Source organism: Eupeodes corollae, chromosome 3, assembly GCF_945859685.1.
Source record: "Eupeodes corollae chromosome 3, idEupCoro1.1, whole genome shotgun sequence".
Taxonomy (NCBI): domain Eukaryota; kingdom Metazoa; phylum Arthropoda; class Insecta; order Diptera; family Syrphidae; genus Eupeodes; species Eupeodes corollae.
In genome coordinates this window covers 73,400,352-73,415,375 of record NC_079149.1, presented here as the reverse complement: position 1 = coordinate 73,415,375, position 15,024 = coordinate 73,400,352, and the positions used below count along the sequence as shown (strand labels likewise).

General features: G+C 36.9%; 1 protein-coding gene and 1 pseudogene across 1 annotated transcript; one reads left to right on the top strand and one right to left on the bottom strand.

Annotated features, from left to right (window-relative positions):
- The first annotated feature begins 7,236 nt into the window (after positions 1 to 7,236).
- Positions 7,237 to 8,003, top strand: LOC129950559 (tyrosine--tRNA ligase, mitochondrial-like; annotated as a pseudogene).
- A 5,542-nt stretch (positions 8,004 to 13,545) lies between these two features.
- On the bottom strand, positions 13,546 to 14,481 carry LOC129950558 (uncharacterized). Its single transcript, XM_056062490.1, has one exon. It carries the CDS (start codon positions 14,479 to 14,481, stop codon positions 13,546 to 13,548), a length of 936 nt encoding a protein of 311 aa, XP_055918465.1.
- Positions 14,482 to 15,024: the final 543 nt, after the last annotated feature.

Here is a 15,024-nt window from a genome sequence, read left to right as displayed (position 1 = left end):
GTGCATTACTATTCCAACGAGGTCCTATACAACGAGGCATTCCTCTTTTTAGACAAATGCGGTCTGATACAGGATAGATTGGCAGTTCCGTTAATCTACCACGTCAGACGACGAACCGTGGATAGGCGACTCCCATACAACCGGGACGTCATGGCACAAGGCGGAGCAGAGCTCCTTTGGTTCAGTAGGGCTGTGTTCGAACGGGTGAAGCAGGAGAACCAGTTTTGGTGGCTTCAATCGGCACTTGATAGTGGGTAGTCGGGATGGGGTTTTAAGCCTTGACTGGCTTACATACTTGTTTTATAGTTTAAGGGTTTAGTTTTAAGTAGAAGAGGTATGGTGGCGCAAAAAAAATACAAAAAAATTAAAAAAAAAAAAAAAAACGATTAAAAAAAAACAAATAAAAACATGGAGTATATTAAAAAAAATACAAAAAAGACAAACAAATATAAAAACAAAAAACGTTAGATTTGCTGCTGTGGTTGTTCTTGTTTTAAGTAGTTTATAGGTAGAATAGGTAGTTTAAGTTAGTTTTAAGTTTTATATTAGGGTACTTATTTTAAGGATATTGATATTAGTTTTTTAAATTTTCTAATTAATACAAAATAAATAAAATTAAATTGAAGTTAAAATAGATCTTAGGGCCGAAAGGCATGAGAAGTAAGTGTAATAGTTTAACTTAGAATGTCCGTATGGGACCATTAAGTTAGTTGTAAGTTATGGATAATTAGGCTAGTTTTATGAATTTTTGTCTAGCTTTAATATTTAAGAATGAACTGATAAAAATTAATTTAAAAAAAAAAGTGGCGTCGTAAGACGGTTCCAGAAGTCGTGAGTTCGAATCCCGTGCGGAGTGCACGGAAAATATTCTTGCTTTTTTCCACAATCGAGTAATTATGGATTTCATGGATTGGGAAGAAAAGCTGATGGAGAGGGAGAGAAAAGCAGGGGTATCGAAAGGTACCTCTGCCAACACATCAGGTGATGTTACGTTGGTGCCAGCAGCGGTACCAATAATAACAGCAACAACATCTGGTAAGGTATCTGACCAGTGCATGGAAGCAACAACGAATAAAAAGAGGAAGCTGAAGAAACACAGTCTCAATAAAGTTGAGAGAACCAACTCCGCTAAGCGGTGTGATATGCGAAAAAAAATAGAGAAGGGTAAGGAATGAATCACCACTGAAAGTAAATTCTCAGACTACGCCGAGTCTGAGAAGACTGAATATATATCGGAAGGTGAGGAGAGGCTCTTCAGGTCTCCGAATATGGATCTAATCATATCGGAGCCAGAGCCAGTCCCACCGACAACGAAGGCTTTGGAGGTAGAGGCGCACCTCCAAGATGAGACAAGACTTTTAAAGGCCCTGCAAGCCAAACAAGCAACCATCAGCCAATTTGAGGAAAACCTCAGAAAGCTCAAGGAGAAAATGGAGCCCCTCCTCACTCAGCTGAAGTTAAAACAAGAGGCACGCCGATAACAAGAGGTAGCTCAACGGCAACAAAAACAACAGCAGCAAAAACAACTGCAGCAGAAACAACAGCAACAACAACCACAACCCAAGCCCACTAATAAAAACACATTAGCAGAGCAAAAGAAAAAACCGCAATCAGCAGTGACAGGCCCAAATGTTGAGGGCCCATCGACATCAACTGCAGCAAGAACTGCAGCAGCAACAACAGCTACAGAAACAGCAGCAGCAGAATTAGCAGCATCAGGAAAAGGTGCCACCAATTTGGACATACCGGGTTGACATACTGGACAATAAACAGGTATGTAAGTCGGCCACTAAGGGCAAATTTCTCATCAAAATTTTGAACGAAAAAGAAAAGAATTATTCGGTCCAGTGCTTCTCACTGGCCGAATAAAATTTAGTGCAAGAGTTGCTAAAAGAGGCCACAGCTGAGTTCTTCAGCTACACTCCTAAAAGTGAGAAGTTTAAGACGGTCCTTCTGAAGGGCATAAGTTTCTGCACGGAACCGGAGGACCTCTTAGCTGAGCTCTGCCAAAAAGCCATTGACGATCTCGATTTTTTCGGTATCAAGCCTTTCACTACGTTGAAGTCCAGACGAGGGGGTTATAGGCTGCCAATGTTCACCGTAACATTATCGACCCAAAGTAGTTTTGATAGAGTGAAGATAATCGAATCTCTCGACAATTAAGCTGTACGCTGGGAGACATTAAAAAGGCTCGATGACAAGACTCAGTAAGCCACAGACGACTTACAGACCCACATGACTTGGAGGTTAGGACACTAAAGTCTTCAATAAAAATGTCAATCTGTTGATTAAGGAGAACTACAGGTTATCAATTAACAAGTACTGGGACCGCAAGATCCTGTCAGTTAATTCAAATCACCCTAGTATGTTCCCTAAAATCAACAAGATATTCAGGAAAAACAACGACAATGATCTTCCGAGTCTGATACTCCAAAGAACTTAAGAGAACAGAGACGTACTGAGAACAGCGCAAATAGTTTCAGAAGAAGCCATCTTTGACGATGACTTTTATATAATTGAAGATCCGAAGGAAAAAGTGGAGTCGGTGGGAGCTGCTTTCCAGCAAGTGTACAAGGTGAATGTTAGCATTCGCCCCAACACGACTTGGAAAACAGAGCCCTACTTAATCATTTTTAACTCCGTAATGATATCACACATTGGCGATCTGAGAACAGCGGTTTCATGCGGTTCAATGGCGACTCCTTGGCAAATGCCATAATCCCGAGCAAACGGGACCAAGTCCCTTGTTAGTGACGAAGGTTGAGCTTCAGCTCATCCTCAATTCTATAAAAAATAAAAAGCCAGCCGGTGTCGATGATATATCTAACGTTGTACTAAGACATTTACCGATGGAAGCAATTGACATTTACACCACACTCTTCAACAATGCACTGAATAATGCATATTATCCAGTGCATTGGAAGACCGCTTTGGTTCATCCTCTCCCGAAAAAGGGAAAGGACAACTCCAACCCGTGAAATCTTCGGTCGATAAGTCTTTTCCGAGCATCAGCAAAGTTTTCGAAAAAATCATTAATAGGACTCTGACTAAGTGGGTTGGGGACAACAAAATTATTCCGGATAAACAGTTCGGGTTCAAGGAGGGTCATGACACAATTCATGCTGCGTCTAAACTCGTTTCTGATATCCAATGGAATAAATCAAAACAACAATGCACAGGTCTGTTCTGGTTGATTTAGAAAATGCCTTTTAGAGGGTCTTTACCTAAAACTGAGCAGGCTTGGCAAGCCATTGTTGTATACACTTTATGATATGCTTAACGGTAGAAAGTTTGTTGTCAAAAGTGGCAATGTAACTTCTACCACAATATTCTCAATTAGAAATGGTTTTCAACAGGGAGCGGTGAATTCGCCGATTCTCTTCATCATTTACACCAGCGATCTGATAGGTAGTCTTACAAAGGCAATTGCGTACGCCGACTTTCTAATTGCGTACAGAACGGCCCGAAAGGTTGAGGTTATTAGAATTCTCTTGCAGCGGGACTTCGACAAGATTCAGCGATATTGCGACGACTGGAAACTAAAAATAAATGTCCAGAAGTCAGAGACAATTCTGTTCCGGACTCCGTTGGCTAGGGCCAAGAGAGATACGTGCAAGAATTGGTGCAAGATGGTCATCGTTGATCTTCACAGGCAGCCATTAGCGAGCAAAAGTGTAGTGAAGTACCTTGTATCTGGCTAGATCAGTATTTATATTTCGACAGACATATAAATGCTGCTCTGACCAGGGCCAGAGGAGCCTTCGCTCTGACGAAACGGCTGTTTCTTAGCAGTCGGCTTGACCACAGAGTGAAGGTAATTTGCTACATGGCCCTCATACGGCCAATGATCGTTTATGGTTGTCCTGTGTGGTTCAACATTGCCCCTTCCCAGATGGAGAAGTTTCGGGTGCTCGAGCGGCAGTGTTTACGACGCTGTACCGGCTTATATCGAACAGCCGAATCTTCTTATGAGCATTACTATTCAAACGAGGTCCTATGCAACGGGGCTTGAATCAACAGAATTGACAATTTCGTGATAAAACTCGTTCGAGGTCACATTGCAAGAGCTATGTCTTCGACCAACAATTTAATTTTCGGAGCGTTCTATCCAAACGACTAGTATTTTGAGAGTGCACTCTTGAGCGGCTTCATTCCCCCAGAGGCATTCCTCTTTTTAGATAGATGCGGTCTGATACAGGATAGATTGGCAGTTCCGTTAATCTACCACGTCAGACGACGAACTATGGATAGGCGACTCCTGTACAATCGGGACGTTATGGCACAAGGCGGAGCAGAGCTCCTTCGGTTCAGTAGGCTGTGCAGGAGAACCAGTTTTGGTGGCTTCAATCGGCACTTGATAGTGGGTAGTCGGGATGGGGTTTTAAGCCTTGGCCAGCTTACATACTTGTTTAATAGTATTAGGGTTAAGTTTTAAGTAGAATAGGCATGGTGGCACGAAAAAAAAATACAAAAAAAAAAATGAAAAAAAACATTAAAATAAAAAAACAAAATTTAAAATAAAAAAAAAAGACAACAAAATATGAAAAACAAAAATATTAGATAGTTAGATTTAATGCTGTGGTTGTTCTAGTTTTAAGAAGTTTATAGGTAGAATAGGTAGTTTAAGTTAGTTTTAAGTTTTATATTTTTAAGTAGTTTGTTAGTAAAAATAAAAAAGGATATCGATAAAAGTTTATTTTTCAAATTTTCTAATAAATACAAAATAAATAAAATTTGAATGAAGTAAAATAGATCTTAGGACCGAAAGGCATTATTTTTAAGTGTTATAGTTTAACTTAGAGTGTCCATATGGGACCATTAAGTTAGTTGTAAGTTATGGATAATTAGGATAGTTTTATGAATTTTTGTCTAGCTTTAAGATAGGTTTAAGAATGAATTGAAAAAAAAGACTAAAAACAAGCAAACAATCCAATATAATGATCGTTGAACGATAAATGTGTTACTATTTTCAATAAGATTTAAATTTCATTGAATTTATTATATTGAAAAATTACTTTAAATTTTGTTTTTAATTTAATTACTTTAGTTTAATTGTCTATTTTGCTATATTTTTTCTTTAGATTTAAGTTTGATATTTTGTTTTAAAATTTTAATTTTTAATTTTAGTTTTTCTTAGTCCTACATATTATTTAATGATATAAACCCGAAAAAATACGATAATAAGATAATGATAGATGAAATAAAATTGGATAATCTGGTACTTATCTTTTGAGAGGTTTTGATTGAATTCTGGACTTTGTTGGTAAATGGAGTATGGTATAGATGGTCGTATACACATACTTGCTGTTAGATGTTGTGCGTGTGTGGATGGTTGTATATTGCTGCTGTTACAAATGGAGTGAATGTGGATGGTTGTAGGATTTTGCTATTTCTGTTGTGATCTTTTGCTGATGTTTTTGTATGATTTTGCTGATGTGGATGGATGGAATGTGGATGGTTGTATGATTTTGATGGTTTTGGTGTGTATGCGGATTTTGGATGCGGATGAAGGATGTAGTGTTGTACTTGGTGATTCCTGGTTGGATGTTCTTGCTGTTGCGGATGGATGGATGGATGGTCTTGGCTTGTACGGCTTTTGTTTGACCAAATGGTTTGGTGGCGTTTCTTTTGCCCAAATCTCGTCAGCTCTTAAAATTGCTGGTTCCTCGTTGACGAGACTATAAGTCTTGTTGGATGTCTTTTCCTTTTTGAAAAAAATATTAGAAAAGAATATTTTTTTTTTATTATTCCACATTTACAGGTTTCACTTATGCTTTCACTGTAATATATAAATATGTAACTTTTTTAAAATTATGTATTTATTCTTTGTTCTTTATTCGTCTGCAGTTACAGATGAAACTTCACTTTTAAACTTTTTTACTACTTTTTTTTTCTTCTGTTTTAAGACTTACACTATGATATGATCTTGTCGCGCACCATGAACCAAATGAAAGATTTGTCCTAGCCTTTTTTTGGTTTTTCCATTGTCGAAATAATGTGACAAAACTGGGCATTTAAAGATGGAAGTGGATTCGGTTTTTGTTTTTTTGTTTTTTGAATCTAATATTTTATTTATAAAAATCCAATTGCATTTCAAAATTGAATAATGGATTTTGCTTTACATGAGTGTGATATGATTTTATAATTTTGGTCAAAATTCTTGAAAATTAAGAAAACACGCTAGTCCATACGTTACCAATACTAATGCTTTTCTTTGTATTAGTTACCGATCACGTTTCCTTTTTACTTTTTTTCCTTTCATTTCCTTCATCCTTTAGGTTGCTCCTTCAAGTGTTTTGCCTTATACTTTTATTATTGATTTTCTTCGATGTCCTTGCCCATGGTCTAGTGGTCTCGACGCTGGATCCCATCATCCCCACCAGACTCCTCGGGTTCAAATCTCACTTCTTCCATTTTTACATTTTTTTCTTTTAAAAACTCTGAAACCCATTCCTTATGCTTGACGTAAATTCCTTTCCTTTTTTTATTATGAATTGTGTTCGTCATTATCGTTATCGTTATACGACAATCTTCAACTACGATACATGATTCAAAAAAACAAAGTCCGAAAAAATGTCACCCTGAAAGTATGCATCAACCTACTAGCTTCTTCAAAAACCTTTTCATTCAAATTTCCAAACTGTTATACTCTCTCATATAATGCTTCATCATACCAAATTAAACAAAAATAATATTGGGACACGCTTGCGTATTCGCAATTTTTAATTATCTATTTCATTTCTATTTAAAAAATGTCATTTCTCACAAGTAATTTATTTTATTTATTTATTTTAATATTTTTTACTTCCAGCCGGTCTTAGATTCCACACTTAATTTTCGTACTGGCAGCCCCCTCCATGGTCCGCCTTTCGTACCAAAATTTTGTGTTTAATGATAGTACTATTCAAATTAATATACAAAGATCAGATTTTGTTTTCTTAAGCCAGCTACACACTGTGCGTTGAATGAGATTTGTGCACTGATCTCCATAACACATTTTTTTAAAAGTTCTGTAGATTTGTGAAGCAAAGCCGTTTCGATATTTTTGAAACGTAGACGATTTTTTGTCTCAGTCGTGGGTCGAAATAAGTTTTTTGTATGTCTTATGTAGAAGACAGCTGAGATTTGTTTTGGAAGTACGATTTCGGCGAGTCATTTTTCGTGTCTTCTGCTAAAACTAAAATTGTCCCAATCCACGATTTTGTAGCTGTCACCAAATGCTTCGCATTGGTCTAAGCGAGAATTTAACTATATTTACTGATTTCCGAACGCATAATAAAAATATAATAATATATTATTATTATTATTATTATTTCGTTAAGAGAACTAGATCAAAGGAATTAGTCCAAAAAAAACAAAAAAATCAAAACAAAAGTCAAAATTAATAAAAACAAAGTTAATAATAGTACTCCTGATCAACTGTTTTATGTATATTTTATAAACAATTTCATACAAAATGATCCAGAGTCAACTATTTCATCGATTTAAAACGTGCCTTCATCATATCCGAATAAGTATTTCCCAACATAACTTATTGGCTCTAGCTGATGGAGGATTTTTTCAGGATCTCTTTCCAGACACCGCTGGGTAAGTTGTATATTGTTTTTTATGTTTATAAAACCTACAAGAAATCGTGATGAATTATATTCTGTTCTTCGTAAAACGGTAGCCCGGAATTGACAAAACTTTTCACAAGTAAACAACAAACGATCTACGCTGGCTTTGATCCAACTGCCGATAGTCTGTACGTTGGCAATCTTCTAGTAATAATGGGACTTTTGCATTGCCATCAAGAAGGACACAATCCAATTGTATTAGTTGGAAGAGCTACGGGTCTTATCGGTGATCCTAGTGGAAAACAAAACAGAACGAAACCAACTAGCGTCTTCGGTCATTGAGACAAATTAATTTCTATAGAAAAACAGCCTAATAGAATATTCAAGAATCATCAGGATGTACTTTGGGACACTAGTAAAAACAAAAGTGATCTAATCTCCTATTAGGTAACTATAATAGAAATCTAATGCGCTTTAAAAACTCAATCGTTTTGATAATCTTTTTTTCAGAGTCATCAACAATGCATCATGGTACGAAAATCTGAACGTAGTGGACATTGTTGCCAATATGGGAAGACACTTTCGAATGGGATCAATGCTCTCAATATCGTCAGTCCAGTCGCGACTTGACAATGCATCTGGAATGAGCTTTACCGAATTAACATATCAAGTTTTCCAAGCTCAAATAGACTAATGAATATGACAAGTTTTATTTCAAATATTATATTATAAACTAAGAATGTAAAGTTAAAAAAATAAACTAAGCATATATTGGAACGTATTCCTATTAATATGAAAATTAAAGTCAATATAATTTGATAAGTTATTAATATCTCTAACACTTCGAGTTAATGGTTCGGGGTTGGGTACGATTTTTTTTTTAAATATCGATTTAAAAAAGTCGACCATTATAATGTCGATTGTCGAAAAGTCGATTGATAAAAATACCGACCGAACAAAATGCCGACTCTTATAATGTCGATTTTGAAAATATCGACTAGTAAAAGGTCGACAGTGACAAAGTGAATGATGTTCACATGCATGCGGCGCCGCATCATTCACTTTGTCACTGTCGATCAACAGTTGATCAACTGTCGATCACCTCTCGGTTAACTGTTAATGTTTATGTTTATATGAGTTTAAAGTTTTGTTTAAAGAAATTATTAATTTGTATTTTTTTATGAACCGATGTGTATAGCATATAATTGAATTAAAAATAAAATTGAGTTTCCACATTAAAGAGAGAGTTTCTTGTTATTTTCTTTACAACAGTCGACATTTTAACCGACAACTTTTCAGTTGACATTTAAATGGGCAACTTTTTTTTGTCGATCAAACTTCAGTCGACATTTTAAGAGTCTGTTAAGTTTTCAGTTGGCCAGTCAACATTTTTTTTGTCGACCATTCGTACGCCAACCAATGGTACGTTAAAGGCATAGTTCACTCTATGAGCGTTTTTGCGAAATAAAAAACAATTTTTCAAATCACGTGAAGGAGCGTATAGATCTATGATCTATCTGTAAGTTTATTTAAAATCCAAAACAAATTTGTATTCATTTATTTACTGTTGATGCTGTTAATGCTTAACTTTGCAGCTTAACTTCAGGCTTAAAAGTAAGTAAGTTTACTATTACGATTTTCAAGTTGTTAATTTCTTATGTTTTCTTTTGTTCATAGTGTCTGATTCGGAATCGATCCGTTAAAAATGTTAAATGTCTCCTTTTTGTTGCCAAGGATGAGTATATGAAAAAAAACAATTTGTTTAGATTATACCATTAAAATGCACAATAGTTAAAAGTCCTTAACAACAATATTGTATTCTTTTTCTGTGATAAGGAATTATACAAACCATTAAACATGTAGACTTTTTGATTTATTAATCAAGATTTTTGTTTTTAAAATAAAGTGGAATTGATAAAAATATGTTTTTAAAATCTATTCGGCACCCAACATTAGAATACATTATAAGGCTTGTCAAGAAATTAAACTCTTACGCAATTTAAGCTCAAAAAAATTTTATTTTATTTTAATTGGCTTAAATTTTCCGTTTATTTTACAACTTAAAATATTCATCAATTTCTTTATCCGTCTGAATGTATGTGCCGGTGTTGTCTTCTCGTCCGAAAAATATCGGAAAACAATATGGCTGTTTCTTTGTCCCGGCATGTTGTGCCAACATAAAATACAAAAATGGCTTATTCAGATTGGTAGAGAATGGCAGCAGCCAGGCAATGAGTCTTAAGTGGTTTTGTGTGTGTTATTTTCTTACATTCTCTCCCTCGGTACATTTGCTAAATGTACCCTCTTCATTGCACACTTCTAACTTAGCTAGTCTTATCGCTGGTCTTTCGTATATGCCGGTCATAGTTTGTACTGAGGCACTGCGGACTTGGTTGTCCTTACCTGGGAATACTTCAACATATCTTCCCTTTTGCCACTGGTTGTTTGGACTTCTTTCGTCAATCACCAAAACTAAGTCTCCAACTGTAAGCGGTTTGGCCGGTTGATTCCATTTTTCTCTTCTAGTTAGGGTGGGTAAGTATTCGACGATCCAGCGCTTCCAAAAGTGTCTTGCGTGGAGCTGAGACATTAGTACGTTAGTCTTAAGTAACTTGGCATCTTCACTAAATTCTCCCAATGGAACCATTCCTCCAGGTAACTGTCGAAGAAAATGGTTGGAAGTTAGGGCTTCCGAATGGGAATAAATGCTAAACCATAATAAAAGTTACCCATCACTAATATAAGAACTTTAATAAATAGTTTAAGCTAACAAAGCTAATGAATTTATACCATTTGCATTATCTCATTATGTCATTATTACTTTTTCATTTTTACCTTACTTCCTTTTTATATTTTCAATAAACCACACTGAATTATTTTCATTCAACTTTTTTTATCTTTTATTTTATTAAAGTCAACAGGAAATATTAATCTCGTTCCATCAGGTTATGGGCCCAGATTGCGATAATTAATATTATTTTTCCTAATACTGTGGATTCACATGGATCAAATTCGATTAAATTCAATAACTCCAAACACGTTCTCATAAAACATTAAATTTGAACTTTACCCAATTACTTTCCTCATCAGCTTTAAGATGATGAACAGCCATACAGCTAGCATCGATAAACTACTCGGCAGAGAAAACTATACAACCTGGAAATTTGCCATTAAGGCTTACTTGCAACATGAAGGATTATGGGAAACGATTGAATATCCAAGTACTGCAACTGTTGACGTGAAAAAAGATGTGAAAGCCAAGTCTAAGTTGATATTGTTGGTAGATCCAACTATTTTCGTCCACATTCAGGAAGCAGAAACTGCGAAGGAAGTGTGGGAATGTCTTCAACATGCGTTCGATGACTCCGGGCTTACTAGAAAGGTGGGTTTATTGCGTGACTTAATAACAACGAGCTTAGATAATTGCAGTAATGTGGAAGAATATGTTACAAAAATCATGTCCACGGCACACAAACTTCGAAACATAAATTTTGTTGTAGGCGACGAGTGGCTTGGAACCCTACTCCTCGCTGGCCTGCCCGATTCGTATAAACCTATGATGATGGCGATGGAAAGTTCTGGTGTGACTATCACTGCGGATGCTGTTAAAACGAAAATACTTCAAGAGGTGAAAGTATCTGATTCGTCGGCATTTTATGCTAAGCATAATAAAAACACTTATAACCATACTAATCAAAAATTTAATTAGAATCAAAATTACAGATCTCATAACAAAGGCCCACGGTGCTTTAAATGTAATAAGTATGGGCACTTTAGCAAAAATTGTTACAGCAATAAGAAAAAATGATTCCACAAACAATTCTGACAATAACACATTTTTTGCTGCTTTTTCAGCAGCAACAGGTCTTGACAACAACAGCTGGTACGTGGACTCAGGAGCATCAATGCACATGACGAAGCATCATAGCTGGATTTACGATATGGGATCTCCACCAGTACAAAGCATCAAGGTAGCAGATGACAAAATGTTGAAAGTTAAAGGCTGAGGCAAAGTTGACATAGAGGTGAAGGGAAAAGATGGTTCCATACACAAGATTCAAGTAAGAAACGTACTCTACATTCCCGAATTAACAACAAATTTACTTTCGGTAAGTCAAATGGTCAAAAAAGGTTGTGAAATAAAATTTGAAGCAAATGGCTGCAAAATTTATCAAAACAAAAAAGAAATTTTGACAGCAGCACTACGTAACAATGTTTACTTATTGAACACAACAAAAAACAACAATTGCGCTCTCTTATCAGTTGTCAAAGACAATGATTATTATTTATGGCATCAGAGAATGGGGCATCTTAATTTTTCTGACTTGCAAAGGCTAAATGAAAGTGCGGATGGAGCAAAGCTGTCACAAAAAACAGAAGATGTTGTTTGCACTATTTGTCTAGAAGGTAAGCAAACCAGGTAATCATTCAAGCACACTGGCACAAGAGCATCTCAGTTGTTGGAGGTTATCCACTCAGACTTATGTGGACCGATGGAGAGCAAATCATTCGGAGGGGCGAAGTATTTCTTATCATTTATCGATGACTACTCAAGAAAGGTATTTGTGTATTTTTTGAATAGTAAAGCCATAGTATTAAATGTCTTCAAGGAATTTAAAAGCTATGTTGAGAAGCAGCTGGGATCGAAAATTAAAGTACTCCGTACAGATAATGTTACTGAATATACCAATAATAATTTTGAATTTTTCTTAAAACAGGAAGGCATACAGCACCAAACAACAAATCCATATACTCCTGAGCAAAATGGGATGTCTGAGCGTATGAATAGGATGCTGGTAGAACGTGCAAAATGTATGCTCCTCAATGCAGGTTTACCAAAATTATTTTGGGCAGAAGCGGTCGCCACAGCATCTTACATTATCAACCGGTCCCCAACGAAATCATTGCAATATAAGACACCAGAAGAACTTTGGTCAGGAAAAAAGCCAAATCTGAGGTTTTAAAATAACCCGTGACAGGAAAATCGGTGAGTTATATTTGGATCAATCTGCTTACATAGAACGTATTTTACAGAAATTTAGAATGATTGACTGCAACACATCTAATTCACCGAGTGATCCAAACAACAAACTTGTAACGTCAACAAATGATGAAGATGTGCTCTACCAGGAAGCCATTGGAAGTTTGCTTTATATATCACAAGGAACCAGACCTGATATAAGTTATTCGGTAAATATGCTTAGCAGATTTAATTCCAGACCTGGTTCTCAACATTGGGCTGCTGTAAAACGAGTTATGAGGTATCTGAAGGGTACTCAAAATTTTAAACTTGTTTTTGCAAAACATCGAAAACGTAATTGGATTCTGCGATGCCGATTGGGCGTCAAACACCGAAGATAGAAGATCATGTACAGGCTACGTATTTATGTTCCAAGGTGCTGCAATATCGTGGAGTTCCAGAAGACAGCAAACGGTTGCTCTGTCAACCATGGAGGCGGAATACATGTCACTGGCTAGTGCAACGCAGGAAGCAGTCTGGCTGAAGCAGTTGGAAGACGAATTGTGGCCTCACTTAAGGAAAGTTCCGATCACCCTTTATTGTGAAGCTCGCTTCAACAGATGCCTTTCACGCTCGAAGCAAGCATATAGATGTAAGGTTTTATTTTCTCCGCGACAAAATAGCAGCGAAGAAGAAAGATGTCAAATTTGTGGGTACTGATGAAATGACGGCGGATATTTTGACCAAAGCAACATTCAACCTTTTTTATCTTTTATTTTATTAAAGTCAACAGGAAATATTAATCTCGTTCCATCAGTAAGCGGGCGGGACTTCCATTAAAAAGCTACGGAAAAGCTCATCATAAGGTTTGTAACGGTTAACATTGCTTACCGCGTATAGGGCTATCTTAACTGATTTTATGAGTCTCTCACAGCATCCATTCATATGTGGGGAGGCAGGGGGGTTAAAGTGCCACTTCAGTTCCGAGGTTACAAACTGATTCGCAATGCATTGATGGTCGATTTGTTTTTAGGTTGTCTTCAGTAACTTTTCCGCTCCAATGAAATTTGTTCCACGATCGCTGAACATTTTTCTAACGGTCCCTCTTCGACATAAAAAATTTCTATAACAAAGAATAAATGAGTCCGTACTACAGGTGTAGGCAATTTCAATATGGATTGCTCTGGTTACCAGACACGTGAAGAGGCAAATCCACCTCTTCTCTATCTTGCGACCATGGACAATGTCAAATGGACCACCGTAATCAACTGTACTGTACGAAAAGGGTGGTGTAAATGCTGATACTCGAACTTCTGGTAAAATTGCCATTTCAGGAGGGGTGGCCTTGGCTACATTCATCTTGCACCGAAAACAGTGTTTCCTTACGCGTATCAGCAGCTGTCGTAGTTTCGGAATAAAATATTTCTTTCTTATTTCGTTCACGACGATATGCCGAAATTTGTCGTGATAATGACGTATTAAGAGTCTTGTTGCTCGATTATTGTCGGGGAGTATTACGGGATGTCTTGTGTATATATTCAGCCACTTTGCATTATTAATTCGACTCATGGATCTCATTACTCCGTTTTCGTTTAAATAGGGTTTCATTGAGAGTATGATACTCGAACACTGGGCTGTCTTCTTTGCAACCTTTCTCAGTGATGCAGCAAATTCCAATTCCGATAATAACGATTCTGCTTGAATATGCCTGTAGAGGACACGCTCTGCTCGTTGGAATACTTCGGAAGACAAAGCTAGATTTTCTCTTTTAATACCACGTAATGCGTCCATGTAGCGGCAAACATATGCTGTGACCCTCAGCAACTTGCCCCAGCTTTCAAATTTACTTGTTGGGATTACTGACACTACTTCGGAAATAGCATGATAATTTTCTCGGGATGTATATGGCCAGTCTTCCTCCTTCATGTACAGAAATTGTGGACCCTGCATCCAACGATCATTCATATCTAGTGAAGGCCCTTTCTTCTACTTCGTTGCATCATCTGCTGGGTTCATATCGGACGGCACGTACCTCCAATCAGCAATGTTCGTGATTTCTTGGATCTCCGCTATTCTGAACGCTACAAATTGGCCTTTTACTGCTTTGGCATCGGAGCTCAACCAACTCAAAACAGTTGCAGAATCTGACCACAGTACAATCTTGTTGAGATGAATAGAGAGTGATTGACGAATGCTATCGTCGAATCTGGCTCCAACGACTGCTGCTACGAGTTCCAACCTCGCTATTGACATGAGTTTAATAGGTGCTACCTTCGTTTTTGAACCGATAAGTGAGCACATAATCCTTTCACCTGATTGGACTCTTAGATATGCTACTGCAGCACTGCAATTCTTACTGGCATCAACGAATACGTGGAGCTGAGTCTCGAAAAATTTCCCATACTATCCCAGCTGCATAACATCTTGGTATGAAAACAGATTGCACTTTCTGTAGTTCACGTAACCAGCGTAGCCAGTCTTCTTGATGTTCGTCTAAGATATCGTCGT

Excerpts from the sequence above, each read along its gene's own strand:
- LOC129950558 (XM_056062490.1), bottom strand. The coding sequence starts at position 14,481 with ATGAATGATCGTTGGATGCAGGGTCCACAATTTCTGTACATGAAGGAG.